Below are 23,959 nucleotides of genomic sequence, written 5' to 3' on the forward strand. Positions count from 1 at the left end.
CAAACACAATACCCAAGTTCAAAGATACACCGTGGGCTCCCCTCAAGTTCAACAACAAGACAGAACTTTAGATGCATAAGCAACAATCAAGAATCAAGAGGTTCGAGGTTTAAATCCGGTGGTCACTATCTAGCTTCGACGTATTACTCTTTTAAACTGCAAACAATAACCAACACAATACTCGAGTTTGTTCCGTAAGTTCCTTCAAATTTCTACGATGGAACTTTAAAAGCATATAAGTATGACTTCAAGAGCTTTATTCTAAAGGTTGTTTTCTTAAATAAACACTAAAAAAGAAAAAAATGAAACCTGTATGTCCAAATTAAGCGCATTGCGTTTTCCATTTCTACCACACGGAAACACACTGATCAGTTAGAAATTAAAAGATTTGAAGTTTTAACTCAAATGGTGAGAGTGTAACTGCATCTGTCCGTCAAAAAGTTGGGCAGGACAATTAGAGCCCATTTTATTGGTTGCCATACACTTTATCAGCAAAAGCAAGACCGGCAGAGGCAACAAGTCATTCCACCGTAGCGCGCCAGCTGGCTACACAAGAAGTTTTAAATAAATTTCTTGTTTACATATGTAGGAAGAGAGCAACGAGAAATTGCAGAAAGAGAAGAGTACTGGAAGAAAGAGAAGCTGCAGAAGGGTGCATAGAGAGGTGAGGGAGAGAAGCAGTAAGAAGGGAAAAAAAAAAAAGGAAAAAAAAGGAAGAAGAAAAAGCAGGGGATGAGTTCGGAGGCCCTAGATTCTTATGGCCCTTACGTTGCACAAGTGATGGTTCAAATCGTGTACGCTCTGATGAACATCATCATCAAGGTGGCCCTCGACGACGGGCTCAACCACTACGTGTTCGTCACCTACAGGCAGCTCGTCGCCACTCTCGCCATCTCTCCCGTTGCTTATTTTGTAGAGAGGTACGTACTGCTGATCAGGAAACCATGTATTTTCAGTACTGTTGAAGACAGAGATCAAGACTTTGATGCGATCACAAAATTAAATGGTCGGCTTCCTTGTGTTCCTCTTGCAGGAAAGACAGGCCCCCGTTGACATTCAAAGCCACCATCCACATCTTCCTTCTGGGACTCGTCGGGTATGTTGGTCTTCCTTCCTTCCTTCGACACATATATGCAAATTAACCTTCAAAAACATAATTAATTCCTTTACTTTCTGCTAGCCTCGGTTCTGGAAGTCATTATTAGCAACACTTTAACTTCTAAGATCGAACAATCTGGAATAGGAATAGGCAGGACAAATTTTGGACTCAAAAAGACGTTGTTGACCATAATGAAATGGAAACGGAAGTTCAGCAAGATTCAAGGCGGTTCCTTGTTCTGTTTCTTTTGGCAAACAGGAGGAAAAGATCTAAAACACGGATTCTATGTAAGTTGTAACAGAGTGATCACATGCAAGCCACGAATGTATTTTCTCCATTTTGAATGTCCGCCCCTAGAGCAATCTGACACCAGCGAGCCATAGCTAGTTAATGATCGCGCGCGATTGCTGCACTACTTGCAGCAAGAGTGGATGTGATTGTGCCGTTCATGCAGTGGACTCGTCGACCGACATTAATTAATTTAATTTGCTGCACTTCCCTACGCAGAATAACAATCAATCAAAATCTTTACTTCGCCGGCCTGAATTATACGTCGTCGACTTTCGCATCGGCGACTACCAACATGATCCCCGTCGCCACTTTCATTTTGGCTTTCTTTCTCAGGTAGATACAACCCGCAATTTCTACTGTCTTTAAGTTCAGTTCTGTTACTTTACTACATTTTCTTTTTCTCTTCCTTTGTTTCTGATCTAGAATGGAGGACGTAAACATAAAGAAGATCAGAGGTCTGGCGAAGGTGGTGGGGACAGCAATCTGTGTAGGTGGAGCCTTGATTATGACACTCTACAATGGAACGCAGCTTCTGCGGTCGAGCTTTTGGCTTCAACAATGGCAGCTTCTTGGTAGCACGTGGGCTCTAGGTGCAATACTCCTTTTTGCCAGTGCCTTCGCTTGGTCGGTTTGGCTCACCTATCAGGTCATAAGGCTGATTCTCAAAAACGGTTATTCACAGAATTCTTTCGTTTTTCTCATCTTAAAAACTAAAACATGCATGCCTTGTCTGTAAATGGCGTGGCAACAGTTCAAAATCACAATTTTTTCTGCACTTCGTCCTATTTTTACAGGAATCTTGTCGTTGAACTTTCTTTGTCTTTTTTCCTTCAAATGTACCAAAAATATTACAGGCATGGGTGATTCCCTGTTATCCGGCTCAGCTATCACTGACTGCGATCATGTGCTTCGTGGCCACCTTCCAGTCTGCAGCGGTAGCTCTTATTCTAAACCACGACGCCTCCGAATGGAAGATCGGGTGGAATATTCAGCTCCTCTCTTATGTATATACGGTAATATTTACCTTTTTTTTTTAAACTGTTCAAACTTAAAACAGCATGCATAGCTGATTGAGTTAAAAGGGCATGGGAAAAAACATGTCTTTAGTTGGATCTTCAAAGGATACACCACTGTCTTTCATTGACATTGATCGAGGAAAGAGAGGCAAGGCCTTCAGGACTCTCTTCTAAGCTGTGAGTTGTTAATCTCTTACGCAAAAAACACCTTTAGCAAAAAACACCTTTAGCAAAGTTAATGCCATAATATGTGCAGGCTGAACATGGAAGTGGATACAAAATGACCAAAATGCCATGATATAAGAAAAGAAAAGAACTTAATAAAGGGCCAGATGAAAGGAAAAAAGAGTTAATTTCTTGGAAGATAGAAATACATTTTGGGCGGGGAGGGATGTGACATGATGCATGTATGCATACATTTAAGAAGATATATTTTTTTTTTTTAATGTTCCCACCATATGTTACTTAGCTGCCAGGTCTAAGTGCGTTCGACCCTTAACACAGTTGATGCTCTAAATTAATGAAGTGGGTTACTCAGGCTAGGCCGAATATTCAAGTATTCTCTCCTTCACACCAACGAGGTTGAGTAATACGCCTCACTTAAGGTAACGTTTGATGGATTGGCAACTTGGAAGTGGAAAAATATTTGTGAAAATAAGTGTTTTGGAATAAAGTAATTGAAAAAATCTTTTCGATTCTCATTTGAATGTATGAGTGATTAATGAGAAATAGATTTTCAGAAATTTATTTCTTAGTTTGATGAAAAAGAAATACATTCCTAAGTGAAGAAGGCGAGCAAGAGAGAAAGAAGGGAGTGAGGGAGGAAGAAGGGAGCAAGGGAGGAAAAAGGGAGCGAGGAAGAAGGCGAGCTGGGGAGGAAGAAGGGAGCGAGGAAGAAGGCGTGCTGGGGAGGAAGAAGGGAGCGAGAGGGAGCGAGGGAGAAAGAACTAAGAAGGAAGGCGCATGAAGAAGGCGAGTGAGGGAGGAATCTGGCAAGGGAGGGAGAAAGAACTAAGAAGGGAGGCGCATGAAGAAGGCGAGTGAGGGAGGAAGCAGGCAAGTGAGGGAGGCAGCAGAGGTGATGGTAAAAAAAAAAAGCCGAAAAATTTGTCCAGCTCTCAAATGAAAAAAAAATTTCGAAAATATATTTCTATTTCCAATCCCAATGGTCAAAAAAAAATTTCCATGTTTGATAAACTGAAAATTTTTTAAAAATTTGAAATAAATTTCATGTGGTCCAGTGAATTTCCAACCCATCAAACGTTACTTAAATGGCTTTGTTGGCAGTGAAAAAGAGAAACCCATCTGGTACTGCCCTCAGTAGTGGGTGTCCCATTGTTTCTCCTTGAAAAGGATCCAGTGAATACATGTTTGGCCTTATTAGATATCATTCAGTGCTTGAATCCTTTCTAGTAGTTTTTTTCTTGTATGCATGTTGTGTATTGGGGAGGCATTGCGGGGTTGTAAGGAAAAGTGTCCAAAAATCGAGGCATGCTAAAACTAGTGTCCTATAAACCTGCACCAATTTTAAGCAGGTTAATGGAGCCGTATGTTACAGTTCCATTAGCTAAAGAACCTTCATTATATTTAGCCAGAGCCATACCATGCCTAGTGAAAAAGTTCCAATTAATAGGTTGGTTTTGAGTTTGGGTTGCCTCCCTAAGGATCTATAGTATTATTACGGAAATATGTTTGACATTTAGTGTCAGAATCCAAACAAAATTAATGTCTCCCTTATAAAAATATTGTACAATATTCGATGTGCCCTGCAATAATTGAGGGTTTATTTTAATTGGGATTCGGCTCCCTAAGTAACACTATATATATATATATATATAGTGTGTGTGGAATGGGCCTTATTGTATTCTTAAATTTAATTTTTGTAGGGGGTCCAATCGTATTTTTTTTAATTTCTCGGGGGGCAAATGCAAATTTTTTAAAAATTTAAGTACTAAATTTTGTTTTTCGAAAAGTTGTGGGTGGCCGTGCCCACTGTAGCCCCCTTGCTCTTCCATGCCCTAAATTATAGACTATTCTTACGGAAATATTTCAAAAACAATTTCTATCAATAGGGCTGTGGATTGAAGCAAAATATGTTGGAAAAAATGATGAAAATGTCCTTGGCGGAGGAGAAAGGGAGAGGGGAATGGACAAAATCAGAAGAGTGAAAAGTTTGCCTAGAAGGACAAATCCCCTTACACAAATTTTTTTTTAAATGCCTATTATGCATTAAAGTTAACACAAAGGATAATGTACCAACAAAGCACTAGAGATATGAATGTGAATATGATGAATATTTTTGCATTCTAAAATACAACTTTTAATGCATTTAATGCAGTTTCGAACAAGTTTCAAACAGGTAACCCTATAGAATTTGTATATTGGGTGAACCATTTAATACTTGGTACGGAGACATAAAAGGTTTCCAGCTAGTAATGTCCCTCCTTACTAAAAGAATATTAGAATATTTGCCACTTGCTATTCCACATGTGAGGGGCATCTGTTTTTGTTTTTTCAAAAGCTAAGAATTAATTATTTGTCCTTTTTTTTTAACATATGCTTAGTTTTACCTTCCCAATTTTTTCGTTATGGGGATGTGTTGTTACTTTTTATTTTGTGGGGTATTTTTATAAATGGGTATCGAAGCATTCAGTTGGATGCTCTGGCCTCGAGCAGTCAATCTCTTCCTCCGTATTCCCGGTGTCTCCTAAGTTCTTGACTAAGGCAGTTACTCAAGTTTGCCTTTGGTAAGCCAATTTCTTCACATAGTTTCTCTTAATTAGCCCAAAAAGGGAAAAAATAAAGTTGTACAGGGTAATACCTTAACTCGATTTTCAGTACTTTGATGTGATGTGCGAAAGAAGTTAGCGTGTGATTCAAGTTCTCTTGTCCATATGTCACATATCGCAAGTACCGTTCCCAAGTTAACTTGTGGTTCATGTTATTTTGTCAATAAATGTTTGAGTCATGAATGTCCCATGTATATCTTAAGCGATAAGGTTTATTGGGACTGTTACTATTTTAAAATTCATGAAACACTTGAGTGTTTCATAGATTCATAAAATAATAACAATATATTATTGTTACCAAATGTCCCCATAAAACCATATTTTAAGAATCCTCAGGGATGGAGCGGCCTTGCCCCCATTAAAGTTACATATGAATTTAAAAAATTTTCACTTGTCATTTATAAAAAAAAATTGAAAAATGGTATTTTGGTTATTGTCAAAATTTTGGCATTGTAATTGGTCCTCCTCATGAAAAATCATTGACTCTGCCCTACAACTATGGTACTTGAACTCAAGTGGGGAGTCCAAGTGGGGTACCATATAATTATTTTTGAAGATAGGACCGAAACTAGCTACCTAGGTACGGACTCCAAAGTCCACGCTACTAGTTGTTGACCACTGGTATTAACTTCACACCACTGGTGGTTGCCACTACAGCTTTGGCTGGGGGTGCTTTTGCTTTTGAATTCTTAGCCTTTTAGGAACTCTCTATAAGTTCTCATTCCCTTTTCTAGTCGCAAGGGGTATAACATATTTAGTCGAGCTAACTAGCACTTAAATAGTATGTTTTTGGTTCGAACCCATAGGTATTATTCATGTGGATTACAAATAGTGGCACCACACCACCCAGGTTTCGCCCTCTATTTTCTTTTTTGTCTTGTTGCTTTTGTTTTTACTTGGAGAAGAAGACCCATTCGATATTCCTTTCGCTTAGGAATGAGACAAAACATGGGAATGGTTTCAGTTTGGATTTGTTAATCTTCTAATTCTTCAGGTAAAACACATGAAGAATATTAACCTTCTGCCCGTGCTTTCAAAAAATTGAATTTCAAGGTCAACAAGACAAGTTGGAGTTAGGAAGAGCTTTAGCTAATTACTAAGTTATTAAGAGTTCACTATTTGGAATGCATCTCTTGAATGAGATGTTAAAAGACCATTGTCAAGAACAATGTGTGATAAATTTGCTTTAAAATTGTGATAGATTCATGGAACACTTGTTCATATGACACTTATAAGGTTGACTGTTGTTTAATATTGTTAACTTTTCAGGGTTTGACATGCTCCGCATTTGCGTTCTTCATCCAGAGTTGGTGCATAAAGAGGAAGGGTCCTGTCTTCTCCTCCGCCTTCAACCCTTTGGCTACTGTCATTGTCGCCATCTTGCAGACAGTCTGCCTCCATGAGTCTCTTCATCTGGGAAGGTATGCATTTTTTTTTCAATTTACATCTCTGGCAAAGTGTCATTTTTTTAGTAAGCGAGATTAACAGCCTCCTAAATATTTCAACAATTTAGGATGGTTATATTTCCAGTGTTTTCCGGTTTTTTTTCTTTCTCTCTCTCTTTTTTGAAAAGGAAAACCGCTTAATAAATTAATTAGCCTGCATTCCCTCGCTTTTTCTGTTTTCTTGATAGAATGGAAATTTCATCAATAGAATGTAGTTTTTATATCAAGAGGTCAACATTACAAGCACATAAAAATAAATATGTGCACTCAAGACAATTTACGCATGATTAACTTGTAATAAATTTACGTTTTGGTATTTATTAACCTAGGGTTCATGGAATATGAGCATTAGGTAAATATGAAAATTGTAGAAACTATTTTGAATAGTTTTTCGACTTTGGTGGTCAACAAGCTACTACACAACTTTCCAGCAAAGGGTATAATGACTGCATGCCAACTTTCAAAAAGCCACTTTATACATGGCATTTTACAAACTCCAGACTACTTGATTGACTCATGATCGGTTCATATATATATAATCTTATATTTACTTAATTCACATATTTCATAATGGTATGTTTGTTTACTCTCTTCATCAACGATCAACCAAAACGTCAGTAAAATCATTACCAACACGTGGCTACGTTTCACCGACATGTTTCGGCCTTTTTTTTTTTTTTTTTAAATGTGAGCTGAGATCAACCAATGAGCACAGATTTGTGAATCGAAGGTCCGAGCCGGCCACCTCCATCCTCCACTTGGACCTGGAAATCCACTCAGCGAGCACTGCTGCTTGCTACTGAAATCCATATTATTGTTTGTTTAAACAGTGAATTTATGGTACAATGACTTGAGATCGTTTAGATTTGACAGAGACATTACATAAATGTTTGTAAGAAGGTCTGACCACCATTTAGAGTGGAGGTCCTGAAGACATCTGTCGTTAAATTAAAGTCTGCATGAATGGTCGATCAACGGATATTGCCTTTACATGCACGCGACATTTGGGTAGCCATTGGTTGAGGGAAATTTTCAGTTGGAGGTCCATTTTTAATTCATAATGCTGAAATAAGTCTAACCATTTTTGAATTTTTTGATTGGGCCACACTTTTGCCGAGTATATGTTTAATCTTGCCCCTTAACTGAAGTTAAATTTAAACTCAATCAGGTTGAGGTAATTGCAGGAACGGTTTCTTTTTCTTCGTATAAGGGACCATTTTCTAACGTAATATGGAAGCAGCGAGATTTATTCAAGGAAGCTAATTCAAGAAATGTATAAATTTCACGTCCTACAAAATTACACATTCTAGCCTCAAGTCCCTTCAATTTTAGCAGCTCCCAGGAAAAGAGTTTTAGCTGCATTAAGAAACTTGTCTGGGTTGGGCCCAAATGGTGAATGACAATTTTTTAAAACGAGTGTGTGTGATATATATATATATATATATATATATATATAGGTAGCTACCATATCCTTATCCGCTAGATTGGATGGAAATCATTTAAGGAATTATTTTAAGGAGATCAAGCAGTAGAGATTAAGTTGAAAAAAGGTAGAAATCAAACTGCAGTTGAGGAGATCGAAATACCCCTCAAAGAATGAAAGAAATGAGTTTTCTTAGTGAATACCATTGTCTCATTTGAAAGATATGTCTACCTCTTGAAAATACCATTTGGTTTCTATTTTTTCAACTAATCTCTACCATCCAATCTCTTTACAATTGACCGTCCAGATGATTTCCATTCATTTTGACATATGAGTGTGCGTGTGTCTATATATATATATATAATTTGGGTCCTGCTAGATTTTGGCTGGAGGATATAAAAAAATATGACACATTCACCAAGAGAAAGAGGAGAGACAAAAACAAGAAGTGAGAGACAGCCGCCCAATCATGGTTCATAAAGAGGAGAATCCACCGCTTGTTAGTAGGACTGCACACAAGCCGAGTCGAGCTCAAGCTTGTCCAGCTCGAACTCGACTCTACTCAAAAAACTTGAGCTTGACTTGAACTCAAGTCGAACTTCTTATAGCAAGCTCGAGCTCGACTCGACTACACAAAATCGAGCTTGAACTTGACTTGTTTAATCCATTTAACTCGTTTAGCATTAACTTGTGTAAGAAATAACTCGTTTAACTCATGTAAGGGTTAACTCATGTAAGCGTTAACTCATGTAACTTGTGAAAATTGTTTTTACCCTAAAAGTTAAAACTGGTGTTTCTGTGAACTGATTTTGATAATATTACATAGAGTATCGATGCAAGTAGAGTAGAGTATAAACGAGTCGAGTTCGAGTTTCCGACTCGTCTATGATTTTGAGTATATTTGTAAGCTCAAACTTGGCTCGTTCATAAATGAGTCGAGCACGAGCTGAGTTTTTTGGAGCGTGTTCGAGTCGATACTGAGTTGGCTTGGCTGGTTGTGCAACTCGACTTGTTACATGTATACATTGACAAGTGATTGAATGTATGGTTTTGACAGTGTGGTGGGAGGGGTTTTGGTGATCATGGGCCTCTACTTTGTGCTGTGGGGCAAGGCAGAGGACAAGAAAGATCAGCTGATTGGCTCGAGGAGATCGAGTGGCCTGGAGCAGGTAGAAGACGTGGTTGTCACAGTCAGGGAGCCCTTGATCAATGAGCACCACTCCTGAGCTGCCCCTCTTCTTCAAAACACAATTAAGAGAGAAGAACAAACCAAACGGCGATATTATTATTGTTGTTGTTGTTGTTACTATTATTATTATCTTTACCTCTGTGAAGAGCAGGCAATAGGGGCCACCTTGCAACACTCATCACATCTCATCGGTTTCTTGTCAAGTCTGCATTTTCTTGTGCCACAGCCATCTCACTGATCAGAAACTCTACTAAATCTCTTGCCATAATATGAAATACTTGTATTCTTTAAGTTGTTACTTCATATCTGTATAATTTTGAAATTTTGTTAACAAAATAAGTTCAATGAAAGTAGCTTTTCTTGGTGGTGAACGATTGAAACTCTTGCCCTTCGTTATCAGGGTTGCAGTCCATACAGATAAACAAACACTCATTATTTTCCATCTTTATATATAATTTGAGCTCATTTTCACTTCGACAATGGCTATTTTGATGGAAATACGAGTCTAATTGGCTACATCAAGCCTGAGGTCCTTGTTTCAAGCCATAGGTGAAAACCATCTTGGAATTGAAATCCTCTACCGTGAAGAATCCATCATTCTACGCCAAAGGAATTACTTAGAAAATTTTGCTCAAGTAGGCCAACATGGAAAAATCTAACACAACCAGTACCCCTATGAGCTCAGAAACCAAAACACAAAAGGAAGAGAAGAAAATGAAAGATGACATTTTAAATTAAGCACATATGCATGTTTGACATATCTTTCGCTACTAAGAAAGTATGTTAAATACATGCAGTCACACCTGGAGTAGTAAACCAGACCTTGAGATATTTGGAGGGTACTTTAGATCTTGGATTGAAGTTTTCATTGTCTTCAGATCTATTATTATTGCAGTGCCTTTGCAGACACAAAGTAGTCATAATATATAGATTATAGAAAGTCTACTAAGCTGCATAATATTTATGGAAAATAACACAGTTTCTTGATTGTTTAGAAAAGAGAAAACCATAATTATTTCTAGTATAGAAGAAGAATATAAATCTCTTGCAGGGGGTGCTACGGAACTTATTTGGATCCAAAGTCTATTGAAGGAGTTGGGATGTGAAAAGTATAAACCTCATATATCGTGGCATCGCTAACATTGTCCTATTGTATCCAGCCTTGAGTCCGCTTTCCCATGTTATAACCAAGCATATAAAGGTGATTTTTTTTTTGTTGTGATCATCTCAATAAAAGACACATTAAGATCCAATTCATTAGAACTAACTAGCAAGTAGCAAATGGGATAACAAAGGCATTAAATGAACCTATGTTTCAGCCTTTCAAACCCAATCTGAAGCTTGTAGACACCATGCACAAATTGTGGAGAAATGTTAAAGAAATTGTTATTAAGCATATCAATGAGAATCTTGTACATAAAGCAAGAATTCAAAATAGAAGGAAATGAGGGATAACATAATTGCATGTGATCGAGAAGATGAAAATTATGTAACTCATGTATTTATAATTTTAAATTTATAACTATTTAGGCCTTATCTAATGAAAATCCTACAATCAATTTATATAATCATATGAATGAAAATTTCTGAGCTCACCAAATATATGGGTGTGCAAGTGTTCATTTTTGCCAAGTTTATCTACCAAATTTCCTTCTTCCATTTCTTTATGTACTTCCCTTATGCACTGTTGAAATTCTTCTATGATGCAATTGATAGGACAACAATCATGTTTCTTCCATCTATTGATAGGACAACAATCATGCTTCTTCTATATTTTGGGACCTTTTCTAATGGCACTGAATTTTTCAAGGAAGGCCATTTATTATCTAACAACCATACACTTCAACTAACCAGTGCCTCAAACTACTTTTTGTACCTTGTCATGCAATGCTAATAGTCAAATAATATGAAAACAAGCAGAAAGTTTGATCTTTGAAGGTGAAGACTACGAAACTATGATTTGGAGAGACTCTCGGGAAAATATGGAAGTTGAGCTCGCATTGCATGCAGTCAGTCCAGTCTCTAGTAATCAATCATCAGTCCAGCCTACTAATCAAATTAGTTTAGTCTGCTTGATTATTGCTCCATGTGAAACTATGCTCATCAGAATCTATTATCTTAAGCAAATCATATTGTTGAATGAAATTGGAGAAAGAAAAACATGTAGCCATGGTTAGTGCCTTGCCAAGCTTTTCTAGGCTCCTTTGATAGAATTAAAATCCCTAATGCATGCTAGAGTCCTAAGAATAAACTTGAGCAACATCCATTGCTAAGGCTAGAAAAAGGTGATTTCTTGTCCTAAAATTGGGTGCTAAGTAGACTTTGAACACACAAAGTTCTTTACCTATATTTGATTCTTTAAATATGTCAACCATCTAATTGAAAGTTTTGCCCTACTTGGAGCTGTTAGAGGGCCTTTAGCACGTAAAGTTAAAAAAAAAAGACTATGGCAATTAAAATAAAAGAAGAAGAGAAAACCTTCAAAATTTACTTTGTGTTTATACAATTTTCTTTAACCAAGAACTAGAATATGTAGCGCACTATTGCATGTGAAGAGTAACGAAAAATGTCCACCGTTTAAGATCCTATTCATTTGTGTCCACTACTTATCTTTTGCTCTCCACGTAACACCACATTCTTCTAATCATGATGCTATTATACTTGGTAACATATTCACATCCATAATTAATTACCACTACTCTAAAAACCAAAGAACCAAAGTACTCTTCTCTTCATAAGAGCAACTAATCTTTAACAAATGACTAACTATATATATCATCATGTAAAAGACAGAACATCATCATGAAAAACCAAAAGACATTCTTGAAACTCTCTTATGGACCTTATTGACCATCAACTTCTTAATTATCCCACACACATGGTTTCCATTTGCCCACTAATCATATTCACACATCAATTCACATTTTCAATTCTTGGATATGAGAACTCAAATGCACCCAACAACTCTCTAAAGACAACAAATTTTGATAGGTCTAAGACTTAGTAAATCCATTAGCAATTTGATCAATGACACTACACTATTTGACTGAGATGGCTCCATTTACAACTACTTCATGAATAAAGTGGTGTTTTAGTTCAATGTGTTTCATCCTTTTATGTAATATTGGATTTGTTGCAATAGAAATAGTTGTCTTGTTATAGGGGAGAATTTAAGTTGATTGAGTCTATTGAATCTACATATCTCCAAGAATGTGCATCATTCATGTAGCTTGGCAAGTTGTGTAGTTGCAGACACATATTCTGCTTCAAAGGATGATAGTGTCATGGAGCTACTTTTTTTTTCTGTATTTCAAGGGACTGCACTAGATCCAAGAGTAAACACATAACTACATGTACTTTTCATATCCACTTTTCTTATCTTCCATTGAACTTGCCCAAACACTATTAGAAAAATCATCCACTTTAAAATTAGTGACTAGTTTAAACCAAATGTCAATTTAAGGTTCCTCGAATACAGTACAATATTGATCTTGCAGCTCCAAGATGATGAATAGTTATATTATGCATAAATCTGGAAATCCATCTAACTAAGAACATAATGTTAGGCCGTGTATGAGCCAAATGCATTAAGTTATTAACAATATTTTAGAAATATGACTCATTTGCTTCCATCATCAATTTTAACTTTATTTCCTGCATTTATAGGAATAAAACTGCTCTTGCACTTATTTAGTTTAAATTTCTTCAACAAATGTACAACATATTTTCCTGTAGAAATAAATATTTGGTCATTAGTTTGTCTCACATGAAGACCTAAAAAAGTAATAGAACATACCCAAATCTGATATCTCAAACTCACTCATTATTTTCAATGTAAATTAATCGCAAAATTTCATCAAAGAGCTGGCATAATAATATCATCTAGATACATGTAGACAAACAAACACTCATTATTTTCTATTTTTATATATAATGTGAGCTCATTTTCGCTTCAATGAAAGCCATTTTGATGGAAATATGAGTCTAATTGGCTATACCAAGCCCGAGGTGCTTGTTTCAAGCCATAAAAGGGTTTCTTCAACATATATACTTTCTTTTTTTGACAAAAAAGAACTAAACCTTTGGGTTGATCATAATCAACAACTACATCCAAGTATTCATTTAAAAAAGTTGTTTTAGTATTAATTGAAAAACTTTCCACCCTTTTTCTAGAGCCTCTATAAAAATCAATTGAATAGTTTCAAATATGGTCATAGAAGAATATGTTTAAAAAAATTAACTCTATATTTTTAAAGATATCCTTTAGCTACCAACCTGGATTTATATTTCTTTACATTCTACCATCATAATATTTTACTTTATAAACTCATTTTAAATCAATGGGAGCTTTTTAGCTGGTGAATCTATTAGTTTCCATGTATCATTCTTCTCAATTACATGCAATTTTTCTTCCATAGTTTTTCTCATTCATCATTTTCACAAGTTTTTTCTTAACTCAACAGTTCAACCACCAAATTGCAAATACACATTTATAGATATCTTCTAGAAAATGTACCTGTCTTGATGGTATTTCCTCATCGCGTGATTTTTCACCATTATTGTTTGGAGATAAATATAGCTAGATAAGGAATATTTATCTTCACTTTGACCAAATGCATTTATATATGACACCACTTAACATCATTTTTGCTTCATTCCCATTTACTACTTTCATAAAAAATTACATCATGGTGGATTATTAACTTCCTTGAAACAGAATTATATAAGTGACAATCTTTAGATTCATTATTATAGCCATAAAAAAAACATTTTGGCTCTTCTTATTTATCTTAGAGTGTTCACTTGCATTAATCAATGCATAGACAATGCGACAAAAATTTTTATACTTACATTGGGCTTTCTCCTGTTTCATGTCTTATATGGGGTTTGTTTTGAATGGGTTTGTTGGTGAAATATTCAACACATAAATTGACTATAGCTTTTGTCAAAAAATTCAAAGGAATATGTTTTGCATTAACATTCTATCTGCCATATCCATAACTGTTCAATTCTTCCTTTTGGAAACAACATTTTGTTGAGAAGCTTTCTAACCATTAACTAATTACAAATCACATTTTGCTCGCAAAAAGAAATTAAAATCATTTGAAAAAAAAAATCCCCTCTATCGGTGTGTAAAATTTTTATAGTGGGATCACTTTGTTTTTCAAGAAGAGCTTTGAACTCCTTAAATCTTTCAAGAGTCACAAACTTGTGGGAGAGAAAATAGACTCAACTCATATGAAAAAAGTCATATCTATTCTTATTCATTGAGGGGTCATCATTGGCCCACATAAATCAACAAGTAGAAGCTTTGACAATTGATATTGTTTTCCATATACATAACCTTCATAAACTATACTAGGTGGCACAATCAAAGACAACTCTAAAACAAATTTTTTTCTGAACAAGTAATTTCAGGCAATTAAAGTACAAATGTCTATACCTCACGTGCCAAAGAGTAGACATATCATCAACCTTAGCGATTAAAGCATAATGATCAAAATAAGAAGGTTCAAGAAGAAACATACGATTTTGTATCATATTAACTTTAGCAATCATTTTTCTAGCCTTATCTCACATAGATCATTTTTTAAAATAACTGAGCAACCATTTTATATAAATTTTCCTACACTTAGTAAATTTTATGGTAAGTAGGGTACATAATATACATCTTTAAGGAGTTTTCTTTCACCAGATTCAAGTGATACTTCGGAGGGTCTTTCCCCATAATCTGAATTTGATGATTGTTATCAAGCTAAGCATTTAATTTCATTCACTCATCAATGTTTTCAAATAAACTTTTTTTACCAGTCATGTGGTTACTACAACCACTATCCAAAAACTACATATCTTGGCTACCAACGTTTAAATTTATATTAGCAAGGAAAAGATTTCTTTTTTCTTCTACAAAATTTGCTTGTTGCTTGGCTTTTTCAAAGCAGATTGCTTCCAAGCAACCAATTTTTATTTTTTATTTTTTTTGCCATTATTATACCTTTGAGAATTGTTTCTCTCACGGTTATTCAACCACGGTAGCTACTTCAGGCCTTCCTGGGAAGGCCTCCCCTTGAAGAAGCCTTCTCCTTCACCGTAGCTGCTGCGCAATTTTCTTTCCCTCGTTTGCTTATTGGACCAACTCTACTTTGCACTTTTGTGGCTGTCAAATAAATACATGTGGACCCATTTTTGCTACTTAGTAAATAAATAAATATGTTGTCGCCCCACTTTTGTATATTTTGAAAACTTTATTATATGAAGAACTGAATTAAAGCGGAATCTACGGTGCTCTGGTTTTTGTTGTTGCAATCATAGACAGATTGCGCACCGAAACTTAAATTCAGAAACCCAATCTAAAGCAAATGAAGATTCAAATGAATATATCTGAATCCACATATCATGAGAAACAACTGAATATGGGGAAAAATTTAAAAAAAAAAAAAACTTGTGGTAAATTAAGTGAACTTGGAAATCCATTTAATACCAATCTGTGAAATAATTGTAATACCTATCAAAAATTTATATAGAAATAAAAAAAATGAAAAATAACATTCTGGAAGTGCATTTCTGAGCTGCCACTTTTCAATCATATGGCGATTTTCAGGCGCATCATGATTGATATAGAGCGAGACTGGCAGTCGATGGGATTCCCAGTCTGGGGCAACGGAAAAATATTTTGACTGTTGGACAAGAGGTTCTTTTCCGGAAAAGGACAAGCGTCAACCTAATTAGATTCGAGCCCCGTGATCGGCGCCCTCCCTGTGGGTCATAATAAATCAACTTTTTTACACATGGGTGCAGGCACATTCGGACCCTCAAGGGTATCTTCGTCATTGTGAAAGTGGCATTTCCGTCCTTCCTTAAAACCGTTTTTCGTTTTTGTTTACACAAGCGCAAGGCCGGGGAGGTGTCTCCTTTTCAATATTGAGGGGTATTTTGGTCATTTTAAGCACACATATACAATTCCACTGTTCGGGCTTGAACATCCACCCAGCTTTCCTAATGATGGTCAGGTTTAATGCAGCTCCCAATGTAGAAGAGGCATGCATGTTAAGAAATGCATGTTAAGAATCGGTAATAAGAGAAGGAGAACGTTTTTTTCTAGTTGATGGACACAACTACATGACCTAATTGATCATCAATCCAAGCCTTTTTCAGCTTGGTAACTTCTGTCTACAAGTCCAATACATATATATTGACGTATCTCTAAACTTAGACTTGTGGTTGGCACCAACATTGCATTTGCACCGTTAGTTTCATAATTCATGGCCTCTCCCCATGTTAAGGTCTAGCTTGTCTAGAGATGGTGGTACGATTTGTTCCAAATTTGCAAACAAACATAGCAAAGTTAAAAGCAAACTTGTTCGAGATTTTGATGATTTGACAGGTGAGTAAGTGGCAGAGCTAAGATATTTTGGTGTGAGCAGTGCATGTAATTTTTGAATTATGATAATGTCAACTTGAGACCCTACGATGAGATTTTTAATGGGTTAGTGTGGGCAGTAGTCCACAACAAGTCAGCTCCATTGTTGCAGTGAGCCTGCCAATCAATCAAGCGACAATATGAATTAAGGCCAATCAATTTTCAGATGTTTCTATGCCAACTACTGAGCTTTGATAAGGTCATAAATGGCCGGCAGGATCTGGTTGACTCGTATTTGCCATTTTAGTACTTACAGACGCCAAACTGCTTAAAAGTATTCCAATCAGATGAAGATTGAAGACCCTTTCGAGTCTCACGGCCAGACTGTTCCTCAGCTTCAAAGGAAGCTCGAGAAAAGAAAACCACCGGTGAGCTCCAGCCACTCACGTGAATACCATGAAAAGCTTCAGGCAGCAGAATCACGCTTGAGTTTCAATCGTTTCAATACTGAAACATATTTAATTTCACCAAATGGGAACATTTTGAATCGATTCCTACTCTCCAAGTGGATAAATGGGTCTAAAAACACGTCAACTTACCCACAAAGAGCTTATCACAACTGGGCGGCATGGCAATTCTCGATCAAAAGGTTCGAATCTCATAGTGACTGTCACGCTCTGGTTGTTATTATTTTAGACTTCAAACGGTAGCTTGCAAGCACAACTCCCAAGTTCAAAGATACACCCTGGGCTCCTCTCAAGTCTCACACCAAGACAGAACTTTAGAGACATACACAATAATCAAGAGGTTGGATGTTCAAATTTCATGGTTACTGTCAAGCTCTGGTGTATTACTCTTTTAAGTTGTAAACAATAACAGGCACAACACTCTAGGTTCCTTCAAATCTCTAAGTAAGATGGAACTTTGGAGGCATCAGTATCACTTCAAGAGCTTCATTCTTAAGGCTGTTTTCCTAAATAAACACTAAAAAAAAAAGCCTGTGACAAATTAAGCGCATTGCATTTTCCATTTCTAACACAAGAAAACCACACTGGTCAGTTGGAAATTAAAATATTTGATCTCCTTAAGTTTTCAAAATGGTGAGAGTGGAACTGCATCTGTCCGTCAAACAATTGGTGGGCAGGACGATTAGAGCCCATTTTATTGGTTGCCATACACTTTATCGGCAAAAGCAAGACCGGCAGAGGCAACGAGTCATTGACAAGGTCAGGCCTCCATCCTTTTTTAAAAAACAAAACGGTAAGCGCGTCTAACGAAGGGCGCGCCAGCAGACGACACAAGGGCATTAAGTTTTAAATCAGTTTCTTATTTACATATGTAGGAAGAGAGCAACAAGTACTGGAAGAAAGAGAAGCTGCAGAAGAGTGCAGAGAGAGGTGAGGGAGAGAAGAAGAAGAAGAAGAAGAAGAAGAAGGGGATGGTGTCGGAGGCCCTGGATTCTTATGGCCCTTACGTTGCACAGGTCATGGTTCAAATCATGTACGCTCTGATGAACACCATCGTCAAGGTGGCCCTCGAGGACGGGCTCAACCACTACGTCTTTGTCACCTACAGGCAGCTCGTCGCCACTCTCGCCATCTCTCCCGTTGCTTATTTTGTAGAGAGGTACGTATTGTCGATCAGGAAACCATGTATTTTCAGTACTGTTGAAGACAGAGATCAAGAATTTGATGCGATCATAAAATTAAATGGTCGGTTTCCTTGTGTTCCTGGTGCAGGAAAGACAGGCCCCCGTTGACATTCAAAGCCACCATCCACATCTTCCTTATGGGACTCCTGTATGTTGGTCTTCCTTCCTTCGACACATATATGCAAATTAAACTTCCACAAAAAAAATTAATTCCTCTATTTTCTGCTAGCCTCGGTTCTGGAAGTCATTAGTAAAGACACTTTTGACTTCTAAGATCGAACAATTTGGAATAGGTAGGACAAATTTCGGACTCAAAAAGACGTTGTTGATCATAATGAAATGGAAACGGAAGTTCAGCAAGATTCATTATTCAAGGCGGTTTCTTGTTCTGTTTCCTTTGGCAAACAGGAGGAAAAGATTTAAAACACGGATTCTATCTAACAGAGTGATCACATGCAAGTTACGAATGTATTTCTCCATTTTGAATGTCCGCCTTTAGAGCAATCTGACACCAGCGAGCCATAACTAGTTAATGATCGCACGTGATTGCTGCACAACTTGCGGGCAGGAGTGGAAGTGATTGTGCCGTTCATGCAGTGGACTCGCCCAACGCCATTAATTAATTTAATTTGCTCCGCTTGCCTACGCAGAATAACAATCAATCAAAATTGTTACTTCGCCGGCCTGAACTATACGTCGTCGACTTTCGCATCGGCGACTAACAACATAATCCCCGTCGTCACTTTCATTTTGGCTTTCTTTCTCAGGTAGATACACGCCGCAATTTCTACTGTCTTCAAGTTCAGTTCTGTTACTTTACTACATTTTTTTTCTCTTCCTTTGTTTCTGATCTAGAATGGAGGACGTAAACATAAAAAAGATCAGAGGCCTGGCGAAGGTGGTAGGGACAGCAACCTGTGTAGGTGGAACCTTGATTATGACACTCTACAAAGGAACGCAGCTTCTGCGGTCGAGCTTTTGGCTTCAACAATGGCAGCTTCTGGGTAGCACGTGGGCTCTAGGTGCAATACTCCTTTTTGCCAGTGCCTTCGCTTGGTCGGTTTGGCTCACCTATCAGGTCATAAGGCTGATTATCAAAAACCGTTATTCACAGAATTCTTTCGTTTTTCTCATCTTAAAAACTAAAACATGCATGCCTTGTCTGTAAATGGCGTGGCAACAGTTCAAAATCACAAATTTTTCTGCACTTCGTCCTATTTTTACAGGAATCTTGTCGTTGAACTTTCTTTGTCTTTTTTCCTTCAAATGAACCAAAAAAATTACAGGCATGGGTGATTCCCTGTTATCCGGCTCAGCTGTCACTGACTGCGTTCTTGTGCTTCGTGGCCACTTGCGAATGTGCAGCGGTAGCTCTTATTCTAAACCACGACGTCTCCGAATGGAAGATCGGGTGGAATATTGAGCTACTCTCTTATGTATATACGGTAATATTTACCTTCTTTTTCTAATTGTTCAAACTTTAAACTGTTCAAACTTCAAACGGCATGCATAGCTGATTGAGTTAAAGGGCATGGGAAAAAGCATGCTTCTAGTTGGATTCTCATATATGCTATGCCTTTATGCCTTTATGTTTTAAGGTAAGAACACTGTCTTCCATTGATACTGGTCGAGGGCCTAGAGACTGGAAAATAGAAGGAAGCCTTCAAGACTCTCTTTTAAGCTGTGAGTTGTTAATCTCTCGCTGACCCAAAAGCACCCTTAACAAAGTTCATAATATGTGCGGGCATGAACATGGAAGTGGATACAAAATTATCAAAATTCCTTCATATAGGAACGGATGTGACATGATGCATGTATACATATTTAAGAAGAAGATACAGGCTAGGCCGAATATTCGATTATTCTCTCCTTCACACCAACGAGGTTGAGTGATAGGTCTTAAATGGCTGTGTTGGTTTTGTTAATCTTCTAATTCTTCAGGTAAAACACATGAAGAATATTAACCATCTGCCAGTGCTTTCAAAAAATTGAATTTCCAGGACAACAAGACAAGTTGGAGTTAGGAAGATCTTTAGCTAATTACTAAGTTATTAAGAGTTCACTATTTGGAATGCATCTCTTGAATGAGATGTTAGGAGACCATTTGGCATCAGGAACAATCTGTGATAAATTTTCTCTAAAAGTATGTTAGATTTAGGGAACACTTGTTCGTAAAACACTTACACGTTGTTCTTAATGTCAAACGGTCACTCTTGACACTAAGTTGCAAATCAAAAGAGAAAACTGAATCAATCTCAACTTAGAAGTGGGTGGCTAGCTGACTGATGTTTAATATTGTAACTTTTCAGGGTTTGGCATGCTCTGCATTTGGGTTCTTCATCCAGAGTTGGTGCATAAAGAGGAAGGGTCCTGTCTTCTCCTCCGCCTTCAACCCTTTGGCTACTGTCGTTGCCGCCATCTTGCAGATAGTCTGCCTCCATGAATCTCTTCATTTGGGAAGGTATGCATTTTTTTTCAACCAACTTCTTTGGCAAACTGTCATTTTTTACTTCTTTGGCAAACTGTCATTTTTTGGATGAGCTAGATTAACAGCCCACTACCCCCGAAAAAGAGGCCCGAACGCCTCCTAATTCCCTGCCTTCTGTGCTTAAAATATTTCAACAATTTGGGACGATTATATTTCCAGGGTTTTCTGGTTGCCTTTGTTTCCTTTCTTGAAAGGGAAAACCGCTTAATAAGTTAATTATCCTGCATTCCCTCTCTTTTTCTGTTTTCTTGATAGAATGGAAATTTCATCAATAGAATGTAGGTTTTATATCAAAAGGTCAACGTTATAAAAATAAATATGTGCACTCAAGTCAATTTACCCATGATTAACTTGTAATAAATTTACATTTTGGTATTTATTAACCAGGGTTCTTCATGGAATGGAATATGAGCATTAGATAAATATGAAAATTATGAGAACTATTTTGAATAGTATTTCGACTTTGGTGGTCAACAAGCTACTGCACAACTTTCCAGCAAAGGGTACAATGACTACATAACTTTTAAAAAGCCACTTTCTACATGGCATTTTACAAACTCCAAACTACTTGATTGACTCGTGATCGGTTCATATATATATATATATATATATATATATACTTATATTGACTTAATTAACACATTTCATGAACTTAATGGTATGTTTGTTTACTTTTTCATCAACGATCAACGAAAAAGGATGGAAATCATTTAAGCAATTATTTTAAGGAGATTAAGTAGTAGAGATTAAGTTGAAAAAAAAGTAGAAATCAAACTGTATTTTAAGAGATCAAAATACCCCTCAAAGAATGAAAGAAATGAGTTTTCTTAATGATGACCCTTGCCTCTTTTGAAAGTTCTCTACCCCTTGAAAATGCCATTTGGTTTCCATTTTTTCAAATAATCTCTGCCATCCAATTTCCTTACAATTGATGGTCGAGATGATTTCCATTCATTTTGACATATGAGCGAGTGCGCATTGATATATATATATATATATATATATATATATATATATATATATATATATATATATATATGCTGAAATCCTTCAGCCATCTGTTGTTCATCCTAAATGTCTCATACACTCAGTCCTATGGAATGCATGATGTTGCATATGTGAGTCATCAGATGTACGGATGGCTGGAGGAATTCAACACACACACATTCACCAAGAGAAGAGGAGAGACAAAAACAATAAGTGAGAGACAGCCGCCCATTGCATGGTTCATAAAGAGGAGAATCCCGCTTATTACTAGGCTGCACACGAGCGAGTCGAGCTTCTTATAGCAAGCTCGAGCTCGACTCGATGACACAAAATCGAGCTCAAACTCGACTCGTTCAACCCATTTAACTCGTTTAGCGTTAACTCATATAAGCATTAACTCATTTAACTCGTGTAAGGGTTAACTTATATAATTGTTAACTCGTATAACTTGTGAAAAATTGTTTTGCCCTAAACGTTAAAACTGGTGATTCAGTGAATCGGTTTCGGCAATATTATATAGAGTACCAGTACAAGTCAAGTAGAGTATAAACAAGTTGAGTTCCTGAAATTTGAACTCTACTCGTTAATCTTTTCGAGTATATTTGTAAGCTCAAACTTGGCTCGTTTATAAACGAGTTGAGCATGAACCAAGTTTTTTGGAGCGAGTTCGAGTTGAACCCGTGTTGGCTCGGCTCGTTGTACAGCCCTACTTGTTTCATGTATACATCGACAAGTGATTGAATGTATGGTTTTGACAGTGTAGTGGGAGGGGTTTTGGTGATAATGAGCCTCTACTTTGTGCTATGGGGCAAGGCAGAGGACAAGAATGATCAGTTGATTGTCTCAAGGAGAGCGAGTGGCTTGGAGCAGGTAGAAGATGTGGTTATCACGGTCAGGGAGCCCTTGATCAAGGGGCAACACTCCTGAGCTGCCCTTCATCTTCAAAACACAATATAGAGAGAGAAACAATTGAACAAACTAATCGTGAAATTATTATTGTTGTTGTTATTATTACTATTATTATTATCTTTACCTCTGTAAAAAGCAGGCAATAAGAGCCACCTTGCAACACTCATCACATCTCATGGGTTTCCGGTAAAGTTTGCGATTTCTTGGGCTGCAGACATGGCACTGATCAGAACTCTGCTAAATCTCTTGTCATAATATGAAATACTTGTATTCTTTAAGTTCTTACTTCATATCTGTACAATTTTGAAATTTTGTCAACAAAATAAGTTCAATGAAAGTAGCTTTTTTTTTGTGGTGAACCCTTGAAAACTCTTGCTTTGTATAAATTTTTATGAGGAGAGGCGAATTAAAAGTTTTTAAATTTTGACATTCGAAATATCATTTTTCAAAATTTTATATAAAACAAGTAATTTTTTTTAAAATTTACATGTAAATTAAAAAAAATTGTGGCTCCACTCCTGCCCGGGTTGCAGCCCATTTAGATTCAGGGCAATAAAACGCATTAGAGGCCAGACCGGAATTAATTTATGCACTATATTAGAAATTGAAAAACTTCACAAATCAGATCCAAATAAAGCGAACGCATAGCTCACCCATAGATTTTGAAAAAAAAAAATACCTGCTATAATTTTTGAATTTTAATTTGGCTTTTATAAATTTTTTTGAAAAATATAGTTTGACCCCTATAAACATTTTTTGAGAATATAGTCCCCCCTTCCCCAGCCAAAAAAAAAAAAGAAAAAGAAATTGTTAGCTTATATATATATACAAACAGATAAACTGCATGCTAAGTGCTTACATCCGATCAGAGGCAAGCAGCTGCAAAAGAGCTATTTATTAAAAGTAGACCTGTGATAAAGTGTGTTCAGGGTAAGAGTGGGCATGGGGTTGGCCTTATGCTCGTTATTTGACATTTGGGCCAGCTTGATTTTAAAAAAAAATCAGGTTGGGTGGGCACTTAGTCAGCCTATATTTGTATTTAAAATTCATCTCTCTCTCTCTCTCTCTCTCTCTCTCTCTCTCTCTATATATATATATATATATATATATATATATATATATATATATATATATATATTGACATGATGCTAGCAGCTGGCTCAGTTACAAACTTTTGCCGTGTCACCCTGCAGTGGCGTAGCCACATGGTGGCTCGTGTGGGCAGTTGCCCACACCAGCCTTACAAAATTAGTTTAATATATATTTGATCTATTTGATTGCTATACATGAAAGTGCCAAAAAAAAATTAAAG

The 23,959-nt window shown here is 36.8% G+C and overlaps 2 protein-coding genes across 2 annotated transcripts; both read left to right on the top strand.

Moving 5' to 3' along the window:
* Positions 1-584: 584 nt before the first annotated feature.
* LOC116249611 (WAT1-related protein At1g21890-like) lies at positions 585-9,623 on the top strand. The gene is made up of 7 exons (XM_031622764.2): positions 585-920; positions 1,034-1,096; positions 1,607-1,723; positions 1,814-2,036; positions 2,245-2,403; positions 6,465-6,616; positions 9,121-9,623. The coding sequence occupies exons 1-7, from the start codon at positions 733-735 to the stop codon at positions 9,287-9,289; spliced, it is 1,071 nt and encodes a 356-aa protein (XP_031478624.1). The 5' UTR covers positions 585-732; the 3' UTR covers positions 9,290-9,623.
* An 8,416-nt stretch (positions 9,624-18,039) lies between these two features.
* LOC116251378 (WAT1-related protein At1g21890-like) lies at positions 18,040-22,837 on the top strand. The gene is made up of 7 exons (XM_031625602.2): positions 18,040-18,238; positions 18,352-18,411; positions 18,914-19,030; positions 19,119-19,341; positions 19,550-19,708; positions 20,573-20,724; positions 22,497-22,837. Exons 1-7 carry the CDS (start codon positions 18,051-18,053, stop codon positions 22,663-22,665), a joined length of 1,068 nt encoding a protein of 355 aa, XP_031481462.1. The 5' UTR covers positions 18,040-18,050; the 3' UTR covers positions 22,666-22,837.
* The last annotated feature ends 1,122 nt before the right edge of the window (positions 22,838-23,959 follow it).

This window comes from Nymphaea colorata, chromosome 3 (assembly GCF_008831285.2).
Source record: "Nymphaea colorata isolate Beijing-Zhang1983 chromosome 3, ASM883128v2, whole genome shotgun sequence".
NCBI lineage: Eukaryota > Viridiplantae > Streptophyta > Magnoliopsida > Nymphaeales > Nymphaeaceae > Nymphaea > Nymphaea colorata.

Excerpts from the sequence above, each read along its gene's own strand:
- LOC116249611 (XM_031622764.2), top strand. The coding sequence starts at position 733 with ATGAGTTCGGAGGCCCTAGATTCTTATGGCCCTTACGTTGCACAAGTG. Across the intron at positions 1,097-1,606 it reads TTCCTTCTGGGACTCGTCGG|AATAACAATCAATCAAAATC; the intron begins GTATGTTGGTCT and ends TTCCCTACGCAG. Across the intron at positions 2,404-6,464 it reads TCCTCTCTTATGTATATACG|GGTTTGACATGCTCCGCATT; the intron begins GTAATATTTACC and ends TTAACTTTTCAG.
- LOC116251378 (XM_031625602.2), top strand. The coding sequence starts at position 18,051 with ATGGTGTCGGAGGCCCTGGATTCTTATGGCCCTTACGTTGCACAGGTC. Across the intron at positions 19,031-19,118 it reads ATTTTGGCTTTCTTTCTCAG|AATGGAGGACGTAAACATAA; the intron begins GTAGATACACGC and ends TTTCTGATCTAG. Across the intron at positions 20,725-22,496 it reads GAATCTCTTCATTTGGGAAG|TGTAGTGGGAGGGGTTTTGG; the intron begins GTATGCATTTTT and ends TGGTTTTGACAG.